The sequence below is a fragment of the Siniperca chuatsi genome, linkage group LG9 (assembly GCF_020085105.1).
Source record: "Siniperca chuatsi isolate FFG_IHB_CAS linkage group LG9, ASM2008510v1, whole genome shotgun sequence".
NCBI lineage: Eukaryota > Metazoa > Chordata > Actinopteri > Centrarchiformes > Sinipercidae > Siniperca > Siniperca chuatsi.
In genome coordinates, this window is record NC_058050.1 from 1749171 (window position 1) to 1773324 (window position 24154).

Consider the following 24154-nt stretch of genomic DNA (forward strand, 5'->3'; position numbering starts at 1 on the left):
ACTACATTTATCTGACGGCTTCAGTTACTTCACAGATCACAGTGTTTCATCCCCTTCATGTCCAGTGGAAACCTCGTATCTCCAGGTGTTTGTGACGAGCTGAAGGATGAAGAGTTTCCTTCATGTGCTGAGGAAACTCTCCTCCTCCTGAAGCTGAATAAACTCTTTAACCCCCCCTCGGATCAGCTGGGAAACGCATCGTCGCAGAGCTGAAAACAGGCTGTTTCTCTGAGCTCAGGAAGACTTTTCAGAGATACGTGGTTCTCACAGGACGGCGACACTGCAAACACGTGATGATCTTATAGACCATGATGCATTGCTGCAGGTTAAACTGCCCAACAGGATATAAAGCAGTTAAAATGAGCTCAACCTTAAACAACTTTTATTACTTTTAATTAAGTGACGGATCTGAATACTGTATACAGTATACACTATAAGATACAACATATATACGCACACAACCAGTAAAGGTATCTGATGATGTAGGTGATCTTTATCTTTTTTTATGTATCTTTATCTTTTATGGGTAAGTGTAGCTGTGAAAATCTACTCAAGTTTCAGGGGCCAAAGGTCAAAGTCAACACAAACATAAAATATGAAGCAGTGTTATCGTCCATGTGCCTTAACGTATGTATTTTTTCTGTCTCTCTCAATCCAGATTTTTATAGCAAGTGACCAATTATATTCTGTAATCCCTTATTTAAATGTTGGCCTCTGGAAATGCGGTGAGACCTCTTCTTAAGGTCCATAAAAGATCATGGATCGAACCTAAAAAAGATCAAACCTATGAGGAAGTTGTGGAACTCTCAAGAGATGCTAAAGATTTCCCATAATCTGCTGAAAACCCCTTAACACCCTTGACAACCACATCAAGGACCCAAAATGTCAGTCACTTTTCCTTTGAACCCCATCAAGAAACTGCAGAAGACCCTCCAGGATCCTTGACGAACACCCAGTTACACTCAAGAGTCCATGGTTGGCCCTCACATATCGTAGAAACCCCTCAAATACACCTTCAGCCCAATCAAGGACCCTGAAACCCTGTCCTTTAAATAAAGTGGAAATCAAACAACCCTCATAAGAACCACCAAGAACCCTTGATAGTCCTCCCCTAGAACTCCTCAAAACCTGTCAAGAAGCCCTAAATGTTCTATAAGGACCCTGGAACCCCTTGAAGAAGGTCTGAAACCTTTCTCAGGGACCCCAAAAAGTCTTCCATCAATCCATAAAAGTTGCTTAGGACCATTGAAAACGCCATTGAGAACCCCAGAATTCCCTCAAAGATCTCTCAAGAAACCCAGGTAGTTTCTCAAGAACCCCTGTAGCCCCATCGAGGATCCCTCATAGACTTCCAAGAACCACAAAAACTCTCCAGAGCCCACAAAAATCCTCAAGAATCCAAGGACCCTTCCCAAAAAGGCTAAAAATCTGTCAACAAATTCTTCTCTTGGTCTCTAATGTGTAATCAGTAATGCCGAGGCCATTCAGAGGTCTGTCTCCAGTACGTGCTCCTCACTGTAGTCCAGGTAGAATGACACATTGCTGCTGTTCTGGCAGATCTGGCGTAACCCGGGCCAAACTGCAGGGTCCACGTAGGTGTAGAAGATCAGGTAACCTCGGAGACTCGGCAGCAAAGCTTCGAGCTGAGCCAGAAACACCGCGCACACCGAAGCCAAACTGCGGCCGAAGATGTTGATGTTGAAGTGCAGGGCATCGTGGCGGTAGGGGACAGCATACGGTGTGGTGCACAGGCTCATGGCAGTGGGCTCAAACTCACGGTCTACAATCCACGTCAGCCCCCTGCGGCGCAACACCTCCAGGTTGGCCTCCATGGGCTTCAGAGGCTCCCAGTCATTGATGATGGTTTTACCAGGCAGCAGATTGGAAACCACATGGTCGGTCAGGATCAGAGTCTCCACCTGCTGCTGGCTCAGGGTCACCGGGCCGCGGGGGGAGGAGTCAGCCAGGCAGGCGAGTCTGGAGCGAAGCTCAGCAACAAAGAGGCCGAGGTCGGCCGCCTCGCAGCACAAAGACAAGATGGCCTGCGGAGGGCGACAGTTAACATCAGGAGTTCAGTTCTGTGCTGGCAGTGGAGGACTGGTCAGACTCTTTGTCTGGTTCACTTATTCTTTGATCAGATATTTCCTGATCTTAAAGTCACAGTGAAACCTAAGATAGAGAATCTTTATCTTCTTTAATGTCACGTATTTCTGAGTGAATCAGAACATGTGTGCGGGGTACAGTTACGAGGGATCATTTAAATCAAATCCATCACGTCTGATTGGATCACACAGGGAATGCAGTGCGATACAAAAACAGGGTTTCTGCCAACTGACATCCGAACACCCACCTCCTCCCATGGTACCGCTCTGGCAGCCGCTACGACCCCTGAGCTAACGGTCAAGCGTGGTTTTATATGTTGAGTGGGGAAAGCTGGTCGCCCCAAATCCCATCTGACTGGATAAATTCATGTAAAAGCCCTCCGAGTTCAAGAGAAGTCATCGCAACTAATTAACGCTTTGCAGTGAGATTTTGATGTGAAAACATAAAATATATATTTTTGGCTTATAACAAAAGATGAATGAATAATTAACAGGGACACGCGATCAGAACTTGGACATTGTGTTTTTTAGTTCATTGTGCCTTTAACCTAACCCTAGCTTTAATCAAAAAGCAAGTCTGTACACTAAATTGTGATGGTTTACTTTGTGGGGACCAAATTTTTGTGTCGCCACAATATTTTTGTGTGTCCCTACAGTGTGACACACCTCCTTAGCTATGAGTCGGTACTTGGCCAGTGAAGGCTGGGCTGCTCGGCTCAGCCTGACCGCAGAGACTTCTGGGTAGTGGTGGCGGACGTAGTCAGTCACGTGCCTCTGGATGGCGCCAGCGATGCCGCGGCCTCTCAAATCAGGTGCCACCCTGAGACCCTGAAGTACGACCGTCTGACCCGCGTCGACCAGCAGTGCAGACTCCAGTGCCACCTGCAGGTGCACACACAGGTGAGCTGGATTTTAACTTTAAATTTAGACAGAAACATCAAGAAAGTGCAAGAAGCAGAAGACCTGGTGGTACATGCACATTCCCGAGAACTTTTGTCTTTTTTTTGTAGTGACTGTCCTCAGTCCTTACACTCACCACTCTGCTCTTCATCCTGGCGATGAAGACGAGACGTCCAGGCTCCTGCAGCCAGCGGTGGAAGGTAGCAGCCATGTAGTCCAGTCCATCGTGGTCGTCCCTACTGCAGATGTTCAGGACCTGCATCACGAATACAACCCAGCAGCTTTATCTCATGGAGAGTTCATTCATCTTTAAATGAAATGGGATGTTTATTACGACAAGCAGACTGGGGTTCGCAGTGGCAAGACTTCGAGAGTGTTTTCATGTGTATATTCAGCTGAGTGTACTACATGCGGACGGCCACACTGGAGAAGCCCCACGAGGCTGTAATGTTGATTACAAACAAGAAAATAGAACTTAGTCTGTACAGTGGCCATTTTAGGACATCTCAGACTCAGCTCTACGCCATCAGACCCGGCTCAGCTCAGGTGTACTGCATTTGAATGATTAGTGATGATTATTAGCATATTACCATGCTTTAATGAACATGCTATGGCTGCATTAATTATATTGTACTAAGTAGAACTGAGCCATTACATTAACAACATTAGTCAGTATGCTAACATTTAACAATATCGACTGCATGACTTGATAACCTTGATGTTACCATCAGCTTTTTTGTGAGGTTGTTCCCATTTACACCAAGACAAAATTAGCAAAAATTTGAATTTGAAACTGCTTCACTATAGAGAGAATAAAGTAAATGGATTGTTGTTGTTGATCAAACTTAAAGTTCTATGAAATTCAAAGTTATCTTCTGGATTTCAAGTCTCAAGACTTGCAAAAGGCTGTTCAGTGTAAGATCTTTGATGACCATCACTTTTATCCATTTACATTTGTTCTCTCTGTCCTGAAGCAGGAAATGGAAACAGCTTAACAATTTTCTTTTACAGTGTAATAACTTTACAATAAGAAGCAAACGTCAGGGACCTGCTGGAAGTCCTGCTCCTCCGCGAAGCTGTACACCACATCACAAGCTTCCCTCTCTGCAGACATCCACCTCCTGCTTTCAGCTCAACCAGCTGATCTGACTGCTGCTTCAGATGCTCAGAGTGACTGTGAGCCGCAAAGCTTCTGGTGTTTGTTGTTTTCAAAGACTTCGTACACGTCGGATCTCCGCTCTTTAAAAAGTTCCAGCTGTTTCTTTTCCTTTTTGCTGTGAGTTCATGAGCTGCATTCAAGATCCACAAAAGGACAACAGTCATGGTTTCAACACTTTGAAATTTTGGGATGTATCTCAAAACACACTAATACCTTTGATTGATCCTTTAATACATGTGCATCAGTTTTCTTTTCCACCTGGTAACTTTTTTGAAAGAGACAAGACTTCATTTAAAAAATCCTGCGTATTCAAAATGTTTCTCCGAGCCTCCAGTTGGAATCCTTGTATTAACTATATTGTGCCATCAATACCCTTATTGTATTCTATTCAGCTGTGTTTAGTCATAATTTTCTTACTCAATAAAACTAACTTTTGGCTAAAGTGTAGCCAAAAGTTATCAACCCCAAAAAAGCAATGCTACTGTCGGTGGCTGGTGTTATTGCTGCAGCTTCTGACAGCCGTTAATATCAGAACTATCTTCCAAACCAGGACTTTATGATCAGCATGTAATGGCACCATTTGACACATCTGGAGCACTACTGATTGTGAACACATCCTTTGAAACCACACCCTTCTGCTGGTTTTCCATTGGCTACAAAGTCCTGTGTCCAATCAGAATCAGGCTGGTGGGAGGATCAAACTGCAACCTGAAAGACTTCTTAAAGGTAAAGTGTATAAAAAAAAAGAAATGAAGCAGATGTGCTGAAATGAGTCATTGTTCGATATATAAGATATATATATATATCTTAGCTGTATTATAGTGTATTATATTTTGATTTGCACATCTCATATTTCTCACTAGAAATATGATTCATTATTATTATTTCTATTTCTATTCTATTAGTACTTCTCTCCCTGTGTGCACTGACGTGACAGTGAGCAGCTGTGATGAAAGAGTTTCCCCTCGGGGATCAATAAAGTGTTTCTGATTCTGATTGTGATCGAGTCTAAACAGTGACATCTGCTGGCTCAATTTTGGTATTGCATGTATGTGGAAGGATTACTGGAAATGCAAAACCTGAGTCAAAATAGAAGTGAGTTTAGCCCTGCCATCTCTGATATTTTGTTAAGAGTTATACACAATATTTCTTTCACAATCTAACTCGCAGATTGTCATGAAATTTGCTGAGAATTCATTTTCTTCACACAGGACGAACTCTTTCCTCTAGCGCCACCATCAGGTCAGAACTGGTGCGAACCCGAGCCCCCTGCAGGAGGGCCTTTAAATGTTTAGTGGTAACACTTTATGTCACGGGCTCCGTAAAGCCCTAATCATTTCTCAGAAAGTAACTACGATGGGTCGCACTTTATTTTACAGGACACTAATAAGACGTAATAAGCCGTACTTTGTATCAGATTAGAGCAAAACTACAAATAATATGTTCTTTATTAGACAGTAAACGAACACTTATACCCTAATTAGACACCATTCATCTAAATTATGCTGTAATTAGAAACCGCATATGATACTGCATTAGACCCAAAATATACTATATTTAGACACTATTATACCAAATGATTAGCTTCACTCATTAACATTTTTAAATCAGCAATGAATCAAATGACTCGCGTAACAAACCCGTTCTGCAGTTTATCTATTGAGCTTTCCTAGCATAGCATTCGAGATCTTTACCTGTTACACACTCACACACACACACACACACACACTGTAGTTTATTCTGACTCAGCCCCACACACACCTGTCCTGCTGCCCCAAACACTCACTACAGGACCACATGTGGATTCATCCGCCGCTGGAAATAGTCCCCAACAGATGCACTGTTTCCTCCTGTTAGTCTGATAAAAAAAAAGTACAGTGAGCAGCTGTTTGAGGAAACTACTGAGCCTTTTTAAACAGGAAACTATAGATCTGTGAGGGGGAGTGACATGTCGTTGGTTTGGGTCTGCTCTGTCCCGTCTTACTCTTATTATTCATCTCTACGCAGTGTGTTCCTGCGTCGTAGTCTCTGGGGTAGCCAGGATGCTACTTCTGTGTAATCCGACTCTAATAACCATCAAGGCAAAAAAAACCCCAACAACCCTGAAAGGAGAGTAATCATTCAGGCATCAGTGACGAACATCTGACAGTCATTCAGATCAGTTATCCATCCAGCTGTTTGATACTACACCAGGTCTTCTGCTGCTGCTGGCCCTCCTGAGCAAACACTGATCAAAGCGCAGGAGGCTGCTCACCGCCACCAGATGACCATCAGCCATCAGACATGTGAACGATCATTACATTTTCACTGTCTCTTCAGCGGGACTGTCTGAGGTTACATTTAGTGTCCAAATTCTGCATCAGCTCTGCACTGTACCGAGTCACTCTGTGCCATCCGCCCGCTGGATGACCTGTGTCACACACATTTCACCGTCTGTCCGGAAAGGTTTGAGTCTGAGGGGAGAGGCAGCGATGAGTGCTGCTCAGTCTTCGTCCTGTCTGTGGCTGGAACAGCGGGCGAAGGTTGCATCTGGGAAACTAAGGGGCCAAAACCAGGAAAAACAGACCCACACAGTCTGTGTGGAAAGAAAGAAAGGAGGAACAAAGTACAGAAAGAAAACCAGAAGAAGGAAAGAAAATGGACAAAGACAAGAAACAGCAGAAGAAGGTGAGGACGAAGAGACGAGGAGGAGGAATTTAAAAAATGGGGGGGAAAGATGAGCTATAAGTAAAGAAACAGGAAACAGAGCAAACAGGAAAGACTCATTAAAAAGAAAGAAAGACATGAAGAGGGAGAACAGACGAGATGAGAAAATGTTTAGCGCTGTTGCTGTTTACCTTTGTTCCTTAATGTTGTTTCATGTATTTTTAGCACATTTTTTTATTAAAAATGATAGCAGTAAGTGTTATTCGGTGACGTGAGACATTCAGACACATTTCTACACACAGTAGGTGTCCCGTCTGAGCAGGAACACAGCTGATGTCGCCCCATGTTTCTCCAAAGATAAGCAGAAAAGGTTCCTGGATCCTCCAGGCTCCGGTTCCCTTTATTACAGTTTCAACATGAAAAGCACTCAGTTCAGACCACTTCTATTAAACACCAAGTGAACTCATTTGCAGCATGAAGACACAACGACGGCCTGACGGAGGTTTGTCCTGTGTGTGCTCGGGCCAGAGTTCAAGCCCTCGCAGCAAACTGGGATAAAAAAGAACCGTTGATGACATCTCAGGTGTGTCAAGTCTCTCAGACATTTTATGCAGTTGGTTGAAAACTGTGAACTTGTGACGGGTCTCTGGTTCGGCCCCTGGCCCTCCTGCATCACTTCCCCACAGGAAGGGCTCCGTTCTCCCCCTTCAGCCTCATGACTTCTCCTGGCCGCTGCATCTTCATGGACTCTGCAGGACTCTGCGGGACTTCCACACTTGTCCACCAGTTGCCCTCACAGACTTTCTCCCCTTTGCCAGGCAGTAATGACAGTCAGGTCTGTCTCGAAAAAGAGACTTTTATCTGGTTTCTCAAAGGAAAAACGACATTTTCTCTAAAACGTGGAGTGCATTCTCAGATCAGAGTCTCCAGCTGACTGCAGCAGCTGAGACACTTTGACATGTGGACAGGGCGAGCCGAGGATGCTGTCTCGCCTCCACCACAGCCCCAATATTTCATTTTTAAAAAGTCACTTTCGTGAGAAAAGGACAGAATATTTTGATTTTAAAAGCTTTTTCCTCTCTTGAGAATAAAGCTGTGAGGAAAACATTTCTATTTTAGAAACAAATAATAATCAAAAGTAATCTGGAACTTCTGGGTGTGCAGCACGAGCAAGCAGCTGAGAGCAGGAGGGATGTGGAAGTTTAAAAGTCAGGAAATTACAAAACAAATCCGTTTTATATAAAAGCAACAGTGTGATGAAAATAAAGTCCTGATCATGTTATTCACGTCCTGTGCAGTGACACTGCTGCTCCCACACAGCAGGCGGCGATACACACCTGCCATGTCCGAATCCAAAGAAGAAGAGCAAGAGAAAAGGAGGAGGAGGAGGAGGAGGAGGAGGAAGCCGACGAGCTGCCAGCTGGACTTTTTATTTCCCCTGACCCGAAGAAAGCAGCGCGTTTTCGGTCCTCCTGCAGCAGCGGAGGGGCCGCTCGGTGATGAAGAACCGGGGGCTCTGAACCGGGAAGAGGAAGAGGAAGAGGAAGAGGGCCTTCACTGTGAGTATTAACATTCAGTGTGCTGCTGCGCCTGTTGATCCGGCTGAACCAGGATCAGGCCTGAACCCTGATACACTCCCAGCACACAACGGCTCATTAACAAACAGATAAGGACAGGCTTCACGTGGGCCTGGAGCATCCTTGAAAGTTAGTGGATTTCATAAAAAACACAGTAAGGACGCGGTTGGGAAGCAGTGGAGGACAGCATGCCTGCACTGAGGTCCCTGCACTGTACCTGAGGGTCTTCAGGTCTCGGGGACCTGCGGCTCCTCTGCAGAGGAACATTTTAAAAAGCTGTAATGAGACACAACACATGCTTCACAGTGAAGACAGCTCCCAGCTGTGCTGCTGCAGGAAGGGAAAGCACCACAATGTGCAAATACTGGATTCCTCAGAAGGATCCGAGTATTGTCAGCAAATGTATTTAAAGTATCAGGACTCATTATTTATAGCACTGCTTATTTATTCCAGTAATCAATTCACTGTTTAGTCTATAAAATGTCAAAAACAATGTTGGAAAACGCCCGTCACAATCTCCCAGATCCAGTTATTCCAGTCAGAGCTGCAACTAAACATTATTTTCATTATCGATTAATCTGTCAATCATTTTTTCAGTTGGTTGTTTAGTCTATTAAATGTCAGAAAATAGTTCCCAGAGCCCACGTTGACTTCTTCAGACGCCTTTTTTTGTCCGGCCAGCAGTCAGAAACGTGAATATCTACCACAGGACACTAAGAAAACTGACAATATTCACATTCGTGCAGCTGGAATCACAATATTTGGCATTTTTGCTTAAACGTGTAACTTGGGAAATGGGTGAAAAATGTTTTTTATTGTGCAGCAATATTTATATTTATTCAAAGTCATTTCATTCAAATTTCAAGTCAATATCCATTTTAAGTTACTTTAATAAATAATTAGTCTCTTAATAATTTGTAAATGACCTCACACTGATTTTCCACATTACTGATCACCAATATATACGCTGACACGTTATATGTCTGATAAGCCGAGACATCGTGCTTCTTTATGTGAAGTCTGTATAATGCTGTGATGGAGTCCAGCTGGTGCAAACAGGAACTATGTCATCAGGGTGTCAGATTCTTTTTTTGGAGGCATTTTATGCTTTTATTATGATTTCTGCTTCTGGCCGTCGGTGTCACGTTTGAACCCCAAAGTTTGGCCTCTGGAGCTTTTGGAGGTGTCCTTTCACTAAAGTAACTGAAGAACGTAACTTCAGGGTCTTTGTTTCTGTTGGCAAGTTGTTGTTTGAGCCCAGAATTATTTTTAATATGGAGAGGAAAAACTGGAAACACGTTTAGCAGCTTATCAGGTTTCTGTTCAGTCAGAGGCCTGGTGTGTGTGTGTGTGTGTGTGTGTGTGTGTGTGTGTGTGTGTGTGTTTGTAGGTGTGTACCTACCAGGATATCCTCCTCAGGTGTTGCATTATCATGATCTCCACTCTTTGTTCTCCTGTTTTGTTTGTGTTGTGTTGCCTCTCTTACTTTACTTTCACCTGTTGGCTGTTACTGCTGGTGTGTGTGTGTGTGTGTGTGTGTGTGTGTGTGAGGGAGGATATTACACAAACACGTTTGTATTTCTGTACTCACGAGGACCCTTGTCGACCCTAACATTAAGGTAAACCTGGTTATCAACTTAAATCTAAATGATAATTCACTTTTTATTTTTATGTATGTATGTATGTGTGTGTGTGTGTGTGTGTGTGTGTGTATATGTATGTATAGCATATTTCAATACACAAAAAGCAGCTCAAAGTGCTTTCCATTCAGAGTAACGACCAGCAGACAACAGTTAAAGCTTTAATGTAAATACATGTAAACAGAGGAGGGAAGCGAAACAACAATAACATAAATAATAAAAAATTCTGTAAATTCTAAAATTCAGCAGAAGTAAATAAAAGTTACTTTTTTGGTAAAGTGAGCAGCAGAGAGTCCAGCAGGGACAGATCTTTGCATCATATAAAACACCAAAAAGTCCAGGAACACATTTATAGACCGGTTTGAGTATTTTAGAATTGATCCTGTATCTAGCTGGAGCCGCTGCACAGACTTTAAAACAGTTACAGCTCTGCCAGCAGCGTTCTGAAGGAGCTGGAACTCATTTCTGGACTTTTTGGGGAGACCTGCGAACAGTGCTTTGCAGTAGTCGAGCAAAACTTGCACTGAAGCGGTGTCCTCAGTTGAATAGAAGAATAACTCGGTGAGCCCCAGTTGTCGTTACATGAATATATGGATTTATTAACAGATCTGTCGACAGAAGCAATGTGGCAGCATGAGCGCAGCCTCCACAGTGCTTAACTCTGTCGTAGAAAAGAGGGAGGTACGTACATATCTTAGATCAGGAGACAGTCTAACTATCAGAACAGCGGGGGCCGTGAGTCTTCTTCAAGGCCCATCTAATCTGCGACCCCAGTCAGCTGGCTCCTGTTGACCCAGAATAACTTGTGAAAAACATTTGTCAGACTCTGTTGCACCCATAAACCCCTACAGTCGCCCCAAATCCTCCCACAAGGTCTCAGTTCTTCTCTGTCAGTCAGTCTGGTGAACGGGGTCGGACTGGATTGTGTAACTGTGTTCAGGTCATGGACGCAGAGAGCGGGGAGCTGTTTCTCAGCGGCGACGGCGGCGGCATGGCGGCGGACAGCTGGCAGCTCGACGCTCCTTTCTCCTGCTCCGGCCTCGTCTTCGGCGGCTCAGAGAAACCCCTGCAGGACTGGGCAGTAGACCCCGACTGTGTGAGTCTGCGCCCCAGCATAGAACAGGTGAGGTCACCTGATGCAGTCTGTTAAATCGGTCGACCCTCTGTCTCTGTCTCAGACGCTGAATGACAGCGAATCCGAGGACGTCCTTCACGGCGTGGACCCGAACGAGGTGTTTCCCAGCGGGCCGCCCGCAGACCCCTCGTCTGAGAGCGACAGCGGCATCTCTGAGGATCCTGTAGTTGAGAGTCCTGTCGCCATGGTGACCACGGCGACCACCCAGCCGGCCCCGGCGACCGTCTACCAGGTGGTTTATGACATCAGCAGCCTGGGCGGCGTGAAGACTGAACCCGGACAGGAGAACGTCATCTCCATAGAGCTCGGTGAGGGCAACTGTGGCGTCTTTCTGTCTTTCCTCTCGTCACGTTTAAATTAAAACACGAACATTAGGAACGCCATTTTAAATCAGTTGGCCCGTGTCAGTCGATTTTTGTAGAAAATCTTTTTTTAAAGGGCTAATCTGTGATCCAAGTAAATTCTAAATCGGATGTAGTAAAAGGTTTGACATCTGTGCTGTCTGTAAACACAGCAGGAGAGAAACATCTGTTCGTCAAACCTCTCCACTGCTGAAATGAAGACGACACTTTGAACTCTCTCACTGTTTTCTGACATTTAACACACTAAACAATCAATCAATCAATGGAAAAAAGAATCAAGACAATCAGTGATGAAAATAATGATTGGTAGCAGCTTTAAACTCGTCCATTATATACTGCAGATGAATATACCTGTCAGTTCTACGGTAAGAGAACATTACTTAATTGTGAGAAGAGGAGCGGACTGGGGCTCGGGATAGAGCCGTCTGGTACTGAAGTACAGATTGTACAAGTTGGCATGCCTGATAAAATTCATAATTTCTTTAGTCAGATAGTTCCTGACTTAAATAAACAAATAGCTTATTTTTAGACTGTAGATCAAGCCAGTTCTCGTACAGCTGCTTGTGTTGAGAAAACATTTAACATTTGAGAACTTGTTTTGTTTAGTGAAAAAAGGGTTAATACATTTTATTTTTTTAGATTTCTCAAAGTAAGATATTGAAACAAGTACTGCTTTGGTATCGGCACCATAACTCAGGTATCGTACTGGTCTAGAAACATTATGTGGTCTTAGAGGGGACGCGGCAGACAAAGTGACCGTTTTTAGATGCGGATTGGTTTTATTTCTACACTGTGAACCAGAACCTGTTGGGACAAGCAGTAACTGGTGTCGGTGTCAGGGAGAGGAGAAAGAAGCAACCGTTTTGATTTAAAACTGCAGAATTAAAGTGGAAATACAAGAAAATAGCTGCCGTCTGATGGTCCGCGCTGACTGTTGCCATGGTTACAAGCATTACGTAGCTGGCTGAGACGGGCTAATGGATCTGACCGGTCACTTCTTCAGACACACAGCACTAAACTGATTCAACATTGATTTTTGCTCTTATTAGTTAATTCAGTTGTCGGTTCCAATCATGGAGAGTTTGATCGTAACCGTGATGTCACTTCCTGTCCTGTGCAGATGAATGGAGCTCTCAGGTGTTGTTGTCGGACTCGTGCATCGTTAACGAGCTGCCCGTGGTTTCTGCAGCTCGCCTCGACCCTCCCAGCCCCGACGACGACCCGGTGAGACTTCTTTTGTGTTCCTGCTGACTGTGAGCGTTGAGGTTTGACCTGGAGGACTGACTCTTCTTCTACTGTTGCAGCTGTACCCAGATCTCCAGCTGACCGAGGAGGAACAGAAGCTGCTGACCCAGGAAGGAGTTTCTCTGCCCAACAACCTTCCTCTCACCAAGGTCAGACTGCTCAAACGCAGAGAAGACTTAAACTGCTCACGTAGTTTTTCAAAACCTTTCTGCACCACTTGGATGAACTCAAGCTGTTTTATCCCCGAAAAGCTGACTTTTAGGAGGTTTTCACCGCGTAATGACTTTTTCAACACACATACAAAACTGGTGCCAGATTAGGGCAGGTCTGGTGGGCACAGAATCCTTCAGACGTGGTCTGGAAAACACAAAATACAGGAAGTCTCGATGGAAAGCATCCCCAACAAACTGAAGAAGGCAGCTGACACTGCCCTCTGGTGGACAGGTTTAACCGCAACGTAACTGGACGGAACACGATATATCGGGAATATAAACGCTTACTAACCGAACATACACCTTAGTCTCTAGGTAACGCAGAGAAACACATAACTGAGACTTTGGCTGACATTTGACACTAAATGCAACAGAAAGGGTAGTTACTCACTTTTCAGTCACACACTCCTGTTCGGCCGGACTAATCCGCTCAGAACAGACTTGGAATGGCGAACCGTTATAAATGTCCACCTGGTGGCGTAGAGCCGAGCGGCCACGCAACTCGATCACTCTGCTAATTACCTCCCACGTGATTGGCTAGTTAGCTTCGAGTGGCTACCTACCTTTTGTACAATCGCTGATGCTGATTTTTGTACGAACCTTTTATTTGCAGGCTGAGGAAAGAATCCTGAAGAGAGTTCGGAGAAAAATCCGCAACAAGCAGTCGGCTCAGGACAGCCGGCGGCGGAGGAAGGAGTACATCGACGGGCTGGAGAGCAGGTACGTGTGCTGACTGAACGTCTGATCTGCGTTACGTCACCGAGCGTGCTGTAGTCAAACCAGGTGAAAGAAGGCAAAGACGTCCCACAGCTGTTGAAGTGGCTCCCGGCGTGGCTGGCTGAGTGATGGCACACCTGCTGGCTGAGTGACGCAACTGATGACGTTCTTCGGATGAAATCTCACATTAGAGCTGAAATGATTAGTGGATTCATCAGTTAGACGTCAGACAGAAAATGAGTCAAACTATTTTTTATAATCAATTATTTGATTGATTAAATTATCGTTAGTTGCAGCTCTAGCTCACATTAGCGAAGCATGATGTCCTTCTTGCTGTGGACGAACGAGACAGATCGACCATTAGACGAGTCAGACTACAAGACCACCAAACACAATATCTGTGTGTGTGTGTGTGTGTTTTAACAGGGCAGCAGCTTGCTCAGCACAGAACAAGGAGCTGCAGAGGACAGTGGAGCATCTGGAGAAACGCAACATGTACGACATTTCTTATTAATTATTGACAGTTTCCCGAAATCTGGATTCATCGGAGGAACCGAGGAGTCACATTTTCTAAGACGGCTTTGTATAGGGTCAATAATATTCATACAAAAGTCTTCAGGCTCAAATCAAAAGTACACCTCCGTGCTGCATTCGTGTTTTAGACAGCCGGATCGTTCAAACTTAGCTTCCAGCAGCAGAGGGAGCTGTTGTCTGTGAAGATGATAATGCAGCGCTGACTCAGCAGCATCTTATCAGAGTGATGCTGACGGCGAACACTTTGGTTGTTTTGGCTTTTTACATTTTGCCCTCAATTCAGCTGTGAGAACTGATAACCGGCTTATTCCAGGTGAGGGCAGGAAGATTTTAGTTCAGATGTGAGATCTGAGGTATTTATCCGTTCTGGGTTATTTGTGATTTAAATGCAAACATGAAAAACATGAAGACGTCGAGTTAGTTCATCAGTTTTGTGTTTTATTTGACGTTTGTGAGGTCCGACTGCTGCTGAAAGTGGTGTCTGATGAGATAATGAAAGTTCATACATGTTGATGTGTTCCTGCTGTTCAGGTCTCTGCTGGCTCAGCTGCGACAGCTTCAGTCTCTGATTAAACAGACGGTCAGTAAAGGAGCCCAGACCAGCACCTGCTTACTGGTAGGAAACACACAGGATGCTGTCTGTCAGAGTGTGTGTGTGTGTGTGTGTGTGTGTGTGTGTGTGTGCATTATCATTGAGATGTAATTAGTTGTGGTTCCAGTTCTCATTTTTTGGTTGAACTAGTAAAATAAGGCAAAATATGAACACGTTTTGGTGCATGATGTCTGTTTTTAACTGGTTTTCGCGGGAGTTGTCATCATGTGTATGACAGGGGACAACAAAGTGTTTCACTGCTGTCTTCTCTGGACCTCAGCCAAACTCCGCTCTGCCATATTGTAAACACTAAACGTATGTGTTGACGCATGTGTAACCACTGATGTGTGGCATGATTCAGTTGTTTGTACAACTCTTCGTCTGTTTACGGTTTGTCTGATTTCGTTTGATTTGTGTTTCTGCATATTCATGTCTTACGTTGCTTTGAATCGTGTGCTTTTTTTGTGTTGATGAATATGTGAAAAAGTGTTGTGTTAGGTTGTTTTATGACTAATAATCTGGAATAAAACCAGACCAAACCATGTACACCGACGCTCAGCAGGTCCAAAGTCCCCTACAAGGAGGTTATCAGGATTTATTAGATAAATTCTCGCTTCCTCACTTCCTGACTCTAAATTCACAGCCGTAGTGTGTTCATGAACATGTTAGAAAGAGAGAAACTGTGTGTTTGTGTGTCCTCAGATCATCCTGGTCTCTCTGGGTCTGATCATCATGCCGAGTTTCAGTCCGCTCAGCCGCCACTCGTCTGCAGACAACGACTACAGACCCACAGGAGGTCAGTGGCTCTCGGCGTCCCGTCCTGCTGTTTAAACTGAAGCTCTGATTCTTCCTTCAGACTGGGGAATCAGGGAATTAGATTAACTCTCTGGAGAAGCTGGCGAATATCAAGACATTTTAGAAAATGTCACTTTTTCAAACTTTGAAAAAAAGCTCGAACAAACCAGGAAAGATAATGTTTATGTTAAACTTTTGAATACTTTTTTTTTATGTATTTAATTTCTTTATATTTCATCATTCACTCTGGTGTATTATTTCTCTTGTTGTGAAGCACTTTGTTTTGTTACGTTATTATTATTATTATTATTATCATTCATACATATGCCAGCCTATAAATACACAGGTGCAAACAAATGACCCAAATCTTTGCCAGTCAGTGCCAAATCCGACACATTAGCTGGTAGTGAATCGTACGGTCATTTATGTTGTGGGACACGTGAGACAAGAGATGCAAACTATATATTCTATCGTTCTAGTTATTTCCAGAAACATCCTGACAGACCCCTCCTCCTCCCAGCCGACAGCAGACGACGCCGACAGTCCAGCTGTCCAGTCCGACTCACCGGCACCGCCCTCTGAACTCAGCCAATCAGGACCTCCGGAAGGCGCTGCCATCCTCCAAGAACCGATAGAAAACCCTGAAAATACAGGCTTTGACGGGACGGCCGAAGAGGGGAGCCAATCGGGGAACAGCTCAGCTCTCGTTGCCGGGCAGACTGAGCCGCTGGGTCTGAGGTCGCCGGCGGGGAAAGGAGGAAGCCACGATCCCGCCAAACCTGCGCACGCTGACGAGATGTAGAAAGACGGTTTCACGTTAGTGGTCGATGAAGTCGACTGTGACGAGCTGTAGATGCATGACCAGCAATGGACGCTCTGAATAATCACTGCCGATCAGTATCAGCCCATATTCGTCAGGAATGAATTGATTGGTGTTGGTCTTTAAATTTCCTGATGAGAAAACGGATCATAAAACGTGACAGAGACATGGCCGCCTGTCCTCTAATGGATTTCAGAAGCAGAAGTCCCACCCACATTCTCACTCAGACCTTAACCACAATACAGCCTTTACCTAAACCTAATCTTAAAGGAGTAGATTCAGTTTGGGAAATATGCTAATTCACTTTCTTGTTGAGTTAGATGAGAAATTCAATACCACTCGTATGTCTGAGCGGTCAACGTGAAGCGACAGCCAGCAGCCAGTTAGCTTAGCTTAGTATAAAGTTTGGCAACAGGTGGAAACAGCTAGCCTGGCTTTGCCCAAAGGTAACAAACTCCACCTACCAGCAGCCCTAAAGCTCCCTGATTAACACGTTGGGTCTGGTTTGGGTCTCCGCATCCGCGACTATTCATTCTAGTATCTTTGTATTTGCTCCCCCCCCCGCCGCAGTCCTACGCCACTGTTTATGGAGGGTTATGAGCCAGACTATTTCCTGGCCAAGCAAACAGTTCCACCCCTTTTCCAGTCTTTGTGCTAAGCTACGCTAACTGTCCACTGGCTGCAGCTTCATATTTACCATACAGAGTAGCAAAGATCATCTCATCTCCCTCTTAGCAAAGATCATAACAAGAAAGCTGAGAAATGTGTTTCCCAAAATGTGGAACTAGTCCTTTTTAAACAGTATGTTTTCAAGTTTATACTTAAACTCAAAAAGAAAATTCTTGAGTTTTTCAGCCTGGCTTTTATTCTAAAAACTGAAGCCTTTTTGATTTTGTATCACGCTAACTTTGCACTCACCACCTGCGTTGTAGAGATTTGGGAAACACAGAGTCAAGTTAAAAAAAAAAAAAAAAAAAAAAAGTATATCCGGGTCGCTAAGCTTTTCAAATAAACTTGTCTCTGAGTCCAGAAACCCCCCTGGTTTAGCTATTGGAGCTAACTCTATACGGATCTACTTGTGGAGCAACTAGCCAGCTAACCAAACCATCTCAAAGCTTATCGCTAAGCAACAAACTTTACATGACAACTTGGCAAACTCTACTACGTGGACTCCAGATGGTCCCGTTAAGAGCAGCGTGACTCAGGAGGTGTCTTTGGGTCACCAGGGGCTTGATTTAGCATTCGACAAGCTAAAGAAGTTTTCAGAGAATTCTTAGTTCTTTTCTAAGAGAAAGGGATTTTAAGGATTATTTGGTGTTGTGTGGATCCACAGTCTAAGCCAGGGTCTTTCCTAAGGCCAGAAGTTCTATAACGTTTCTGTGTCCAGGACTCCACATACTGTAGAAGCAGTTCAGTAACAAACCCTTCAGAGGTCTGATCCTGCAGAACAGAGGATCTATCAGTCTTCAGATAGTACAGGCCTTTTCTAAACGAAGTAACAGCAAAGTTAAACTGTTGTTTTGTTCTCCTCTGGAACCTCGTCAAGGATCTGTGGATCCACATCCGAGAAACCTTTTTGTTTTGGAAGATTCCAGTGAACCACCAGGATCCCGTTCAGCTCACAACTCACCTGAGATAGATCCATATTTTTGGGATATTGTAGAATTTAATTTTTTCCCCTCACAAAGCCCTTGTCTGTACTGACTCAAGTTAGCCAAAGAACTGTAGTGCAGTCCCCATGGCACTTTGGCCCTTCATTGATAAAATGTAAAAATAATCAATGATGAAAGTAATTATTAGTTGCAGCCCTAGATTGCTCATAAAATGTAAAATACTGTTTGTTTTTAGCTGCCTGTTCCTGTTAGCTGCCAGAAGCGCTGCATTATTATTATTATTATTATTATTATTATTTTTAAACAGTAGTCAAAGAGAAACAGACAATGTTTAGAAATGAAAAGAATTAGATTTGGTTGGCTGTAACGGGGCTGGAGGCAGGTTTTATTCCCATGGGATCCGTTACTTTTTCACTTTCAAAGGGAGTTTTTCAGACAGATTCTTGCTGTTTCTAAGGTTTGTTTCACTCCGCTGTAACTGGCATTTTTCAGCGCCGTAACGCGACATGGCCTGATTACCTGCTGACCTCTGACCTTCTGCTTCTCAGTCTTTGTGGCCTTTTCCACCCCTTTATGATTAAGAACCACATTAATGTGGGCTCAACACCGCGTACCGATGTCCTGATCTTTCTTTAATCGGTAACTTATACAATTATGGGTAAATGTAATACAAAGCAGTGTCATTTTGTTAACTGAACGGCTGGCTGAACTTGTTTTCCTACATTACGTTAATATACAGTAGTTTAACACGTCCTCTCTGGGGCTTCCCTGCAGTTGGGTGTTAGGTGCCTTGCTCAAGGGTACGGAGAGTGTTGCCCTGTTAAAACACTCAAAGTACTCTGTGTTATGGAAGAAAATCCCAAGTGTTCTACTAAAGTGAAATTCTGCTTTGGCTTTTTGTAAATAATGTTTGATATTTTGAACATCAGTTTTCTTTGTTAGAGGGATTTAAGTCTAATTCTGGATTTTTTTTTTGTATTAAACAAAAGTCAAAAGTCCTTCTGAATGGATTATTGATTATTGTCTGCTTCACTAAGTGGGCAGAATTAATTTATTTAGTTCCACTGGAATTACAGGATGGAAACTGGAGCTTTGTCTTGCGTTCAGCGCTTATGTTTTGTTTAGAGATCCGTTCTGCTGCGCTTCAGAAACAACCTTTGGCCTTTACTGGATCCAAGATAAACAGTTTCAGCGTGCAGATCATGATAAAGCCACGCAAGCCCAGTTTCATTTATAACACTGCAGTGGAGTGACACCTCCCTGTCTGACAGCTTGCTCTTGTTTGTGTCAGACACCGTCATTAATCCGCTCACAGGCTTTACTTTTCATCATTACTTTATTAAAAGGGAACAATCAATGGACACTGTGTCTGATTCATTTATTATTTACTTACGGGACAGCTTGACTATCACCATGTACACTAATATAATATAATATAATATAATATAATATACCTAGTGATGGAAGTACTCGGATCTTTTATTTAAGTAAACGTAGCAATACTGTAATGTAGAACTACTCTGGTACAAGTAAAAGTCCTGCATTCAAAATTCAAGTTAAGTAAAAGGACAAAATATAAAAAATCTTAATATACTTAAAGTACAAAAAGTAAAAGTACTCATGCAGAATGGCCCATTTCAGAAAAATATATATATATCATTGAATTATAACCTATAATTATTGGTGCATTATTATGGACAGTACTTTAAGGGTGCGGCTGGTAAAGGTGGGGCTAATCTGAACTACTTCATACGCTGCTGGGTAGCTTCTCCATTTCACCAAGGGATCAATAAAGTTTAATCTCTACCTAAAATAATACACCATCATTTATTTGTTGATTATATTTTGTATTATTAATCTGAATCTGCAAAGTAATTAAACGTTATTAAATTAATGTAGCGTAGTAGAAGTATCAAGTATCAGAAAATGGAAATACTCAAGTAAAGTACAAGTACCTCAAAATTGTACTTGAGTAAATGTACTTCTTTCCTTTCCACCGCTGAGTTCAACGCTTCGCTTGATGCAGCCGCTCGGTGGAGTGTCGGGCCCCTCAGCCATTAGCATCGTTAGTTTTAGCTACAGGATTCTTCTTAAAGCTGCTTTAAGAAGTCGATGTTGAGATATTTCACAGGAAACATGAAAGCTTTAACCTGCGTGTGGTGCTAAATGCAAGTCAGAAGATCAGCATTTGTATTCGTCCTCTGCGGACCATGAATGTCTCACACAAAGGGAAACGTCTTAACAGCTTTAGGACTGAAGTGGTAAAAGCCTTCTGCAATGTCACACAAGCATGACCAAAAAATGACTTTGGATGTGGACAAACGCATACAGGCTTTCAAGGCATGTGATATCAGTCTGCCACTTCCTCCGCTAAGACATCAACTTGTCATTATTGGTTAGTTACAGAGTGAAAAGCAGGAAGCCGCTGAACGTGTTGTGGCTCTCGCTGTTGTCGTACAGTCCTTTGTTCGCAGGGAGACGCAGGTAGACGACGTCGCCTTTCTCCAGCTCCAGCGTCACTCCGTTGGACATGTGTTCAAAATATCCATTATTAACGTTGATTTCATAGGTCAGCATAAGTTTCTGACCGTTCTTATATAAAGCCACACCCATGTGCACCTCGGAGCGGTAATCCATGCCGGTGAATCTGAAGTAGTAGACTCCTTTGACGGGGGCTGTGAAGATACCTGCAGAAAAAAAAGTTTGAAAAATCGAGTCGTTTTATTATTTTTATTGGTTTTGTAGCGGTGTTAAACATTTGTTACCTGTGAAGGGGTTGTAGGCCTGGCCGACGTTGGTGAAGACGTTGGAGTAGACGATCGTGGTGTCGGTGTTGAAGGGTCCCAGCAGTCCTGAATCTGTCAGAGCAGCAGTGAACGCCACCTTTCGGCTCTCTGAGGAGACACAAAGTACAGGAATATTTGCAGCTTTTCGTGCGAGTGTGTAATTTTATTTTTTTACACTACCTAAGGTTGCTGATGTGTGTTATCCAACACTTTGGTCCAAAGCAACATATCTCATACATCAGATTTTCATGAAATGGTCTGTATATATTCATGGTTTCCAGTGGATGAATCCTCGTCTCTCGGTAACTCCGCCCTCTCCTCTAGCCCTGCCCTCGGTCGAAACTTCTACATGCACACGAGATGAACCAATGACCTGACGGCCCAATTTCCAATGAGACTTGCTGGACACAGTCGTGCTCCCAGATGATGAACCCTCTTTATTATGGACACTCCGTGAGCTTTTGTCTAGTGCCACCCTCTGGACAAAATGTCAACTTTTCAAACAGGACATGTGAAATTTGCTGTGGACATTTATGGTCCCCAGAGGACGAATCAGAATGATGAGTATTTTTGAATTGTGGTATTTCTACTTTTGATCAAGTAAAGGATCTGAGTACCAGCGGTGGAGGAAGTACTCAGACCCTTCACTGCAGTAAAAGTACTAACACCACACTGTGAAAATACTCCACTGCAGGTAAAAGTCCTGCATCCAAAACCTCACTAACGTTTTTACAGTCGGGGCGCTCCGTCACACTATTCTGTGCATCTTAAAGAAAACTGAGACTGTACTGTACAAAAACACTTTCTCCCCTTCATTGCACTACTCATGCGTACATGGACACACAGCCTGCCCTGCCCCCCCCGTTCCCCACCCACATGCCCCCGGACACACCTGGTGGAGACCCGCACTGTTGTGGTAAACTCTTCTAGTTTGAGAAGTAACTCCAGCTGTCAGACAGATGCAGTAAAAAGTAGATGTAGCGGAGTGGAAGTAGAAAGTTGCATAAAATGGAAATAGGCTACTCAAGTAAAGTACAATTACCTTGAATTTGTACTTAAGTACAGTCCTTGTGTGAATGTTACTCCTGGAGTCCTTCCTCCACCCACCTGTGCTCGTCCTGAGTGTCTGCAGCTCTCCTCTCAGCTGCTGCAGCTCGCTCTCTGTGGACGTCAGTCTGGTGTTCAGGACATTCAGCTGCGCTCTCTGCTCCACCACCAGGTCTCTGAGCTCCCTCACCTCCGTCCAGACATCAGGCTGGACGCTCAGCTGTTTGGCACTGGCCTCCTTCACCTCCGTCGCCTCACCGTCTGCTGCTGCTGCAGAGTGGGACAGGCGGAGCAGGAGGAGAAGAGCTACAAGCCTCATCCTGAAAGAGCTCTCTGAGCGTCCGGAGGAGGCGCCCTGGGCTTTTAACAGAGGACGGACTCTGCTCACAACACAAAGGTCACACAGTGCCTTCATGCACGCCTAGTAAACCCCAACAGTTTTGAGTTAGGAAGCCGACATCAGAGCCATTTGTTGCAAATTCAAATGATTTTGCATTTTTAAAAAAAATGGACAAAGTGAAGACTGCTGCAGAAATCTGATCTGGTTATTTCTTGTTACCGCAGCTTAAAATGAAGACAATTCACATGGCATGTTTAACTGATGCTTTAATGCATTTCTTAAAGTTAAATGTTTGGCATTTACATAAAAAATCCATAATAGTAACACAACAATGTTTATTATTATTATTGTTTTAAGTAATTGTTGAGTATGTGCTTCCATCTCATAGTTCAGATATTTCTGATATTTCTGATGGCACTTGAAGGCAGCAGTGGTAGACAGTTGTAATGCTGTAGTTTCCAAATATTACACAACCTTCACTATTGAGAAATGTCAGAATTTTGGGGGTAAATGGTTGAAATGAAAATGGAAATGCTTGAACAGTAACAACCTTCGCAACATATAGTGACAAATAACAGCATTTAGAAATGTCAAACACCACACAAATACAGACCCAACAAACTAAGGTGATGAAACTCTGGATTATTTGGATCAATAGTGTTAGTTTCCATGAATGTAGGAACAATATACTGTAATTTACTGCACTTCAGTCACAGTGCATTAATATGATTCTCTTAATTATATGAAGATATCAGAAGAACAGTTGTCGCTGTACAAAGAGCGCTTTAACATCTAACAAACAGAAAACTAGAGCACAGCAAAGACTGAGAGAGAAACAAAGAAAGCTACAAACAAGTCAAGAACAAAATAAAGAATAATCAAAAAGAACAGCAGCCAAAGGTTTTTTTAATCATTAACTGTGGAAATAAAAACCACATCAATGTATAAAATGGATGGATGAAGCATATAATACAAGGCACAACACAGGAAGTATAAGGTCGCTCTGAACTGCAGCGTCACATCGGTGCTTCCATGATTTTGTACAGCCCTGTAAGTTTATTTGGTGTCACAACCAAACCTGTTCTTTTCCCTCCATTTCACCACAAGGTGGAGACACACTGGTTTGTCAGTGCGACTTAATTCTGAGCCCTCACTGCCCAGTGAGATAAGTCAGGTATCAGAGTAATCTCCCCCTCTTTTCTGTCTTTCTAACCTTTTATTTTGACTCTTTAATTTCATTTCATTTATGTTCAGTTATTTCTTGTTTTGTGGATCGTCTCGCAGTTATACAGGTGCAACTGTTTCCCCGTTGATTAGCAGGTCCCTTAAAACAGAGAGCTCAGCTGTAAATATAATTCACCAAAGTGATCGATGAACGATTCCTTCCGCTGCGTTAGTTTTAGGGGAATAAACACATTGTAGTTTTTGAGCCCCCGTTTAAAATTCAGTGCACAGGAGCCACACCTGTTTGTTCTTGTGAACTCTCAGGTGTTGCAGCTGAGCGTTGGCATTTTAAAGTGTTAACTGAAGGGCACAGTATTTTCTGCTGAACGTTGAGAAGACTCCTTTAACAATTAGTGATCAGTTTGAAGCATTACAGGGAAATGTCCATGTCTGTCTGAGTCAACATGTAAAAGGGGTACTGAATGCTCTGTTTTGGCCTCATGGTTGAAAATATCAGACTGATGCAGCATCCTCTTTGTTGTGGTGGTCTGGTCTTCTGAATTAACATTTCCACAAATTAAATTAAGGCTTTTAAACCTGATCAGTGGTGTCTGCTTATGAGTAACGCAGCCCTGGAAGAAAACGAGAGACCAACCAGAAAGGCTTGTTTCGTTTTATTTTAGTTATTTTTACTTTCATTTTTATTTGAGGGGCTCCATCATCTCAGATTTAACAACATCTTAATCTTCGTCCTCCATCCTGTCGCAC

At 43.5% G+C, this 24154-nt stretch overlaps 3 protein-coding genes across 6 annotated transcripts; 1 reads left to right on the forward strand and 2 right to left on the reverse strand.

Annotated features, from left to right (window-relative positions):
* Nucleotides 1–365: 365 nt before the first annotated feature.
* On the reverse strand, nucleotides 366–4625 carry LOC122881602 (histidine N-acetyltransferase-like). The gene is made up of 4 exons (XM_044207990.1): nucleotides 4051–4625; nucleotides 3139–3258; nucleotides 2769–2984; nucleotides 366–2042 (listed from the first exon to the last, which is right to left on the reverse strand). The coding sequence occupies exons 1-4, from the start codon at nucleotides 4114–4116 to the stop codon at nucleotides 1485–1487; spliced, it is 960 nt and encodes a 319-aa protein (XP_044063925.1). The 5' UTR covers nucleotides 4117–4625; the 3' UTR covers nucleotides 366–1484.
* A 3509-nt stretch (nucleotides 4626–8134) lies between these two features.
* On the forward strand, nucleotides 8135–19410 carry LOC122881277 (cyclic AMP-responsive element-binding protein 3-like protein 4). Of its 4 annotated transcripts, XM_044207281.1 has the most exons (11): nucleotides 8210–8366; nucleotides 10111–10190; nucleotides 10965–11120; nucleotides 11203–11467; nucleotides 12642–12745; nucleotides 12826–12915; nucleotides 13592–13698; nucleotides 14122–14190; nucleotides 14761–14845; nucleotides 15524–15617; nucleotides 16096–19410. In XM_044207281.1, exons 3-11 carry the CDS (start codon nucleotides 10968–10970, stop codon nucleotides 16416–16418), a joined length of 1290 nt encoding a protein of 429 aa, XP_044063216.1. In that variant the 5' UTR covers nucleotides 8210–8366; nucleotides 10111–10190; nucleotides 10965–10967; the 3' UTR covers nucleotides 16419–19410. The 4 variants fall into 4 exon arrangements, with proteins under 4 accessions (XP_044063219.1, XP_044063215.1, XP_044063217.1 ...); XM_044207280.1 differs by lacking the exon at nucleotides 10111–10190 and having other exon boundaries at nucleotides 8200–8366; XM_044207282.1 differs by lacking the exons at nucleotides 10111–10190; nucleotides 14122–14190 and having other exon boundaries at nucleotides 8200–8366.
* Nucleotides 19367–22312, reverse strand: LOC122881278 (complement C1q-like protein 2). Its single transcript, XM_044207285.1, has 3 exons — nucleotides 21943–22312; nucleotides 20815–20943; nucleotides 19367–20736 (listed from the first exon to the last, which is right to left on the reverse strand). The coding sequence occupies exons 1-3, from the start codon at nucleotides 22295–22297 to the stop codon at nucleotides 20450–20452; spliced, it is 771 nt and encodes a 256-aa protein (XP_044063220.1). The 5' UTR covers nucleotides 22298–22312; the 3' UTR covers nucleotides 19367–20449.
* Nucleotides 22313–24154: the final 1842 nt, after the last annotated feature.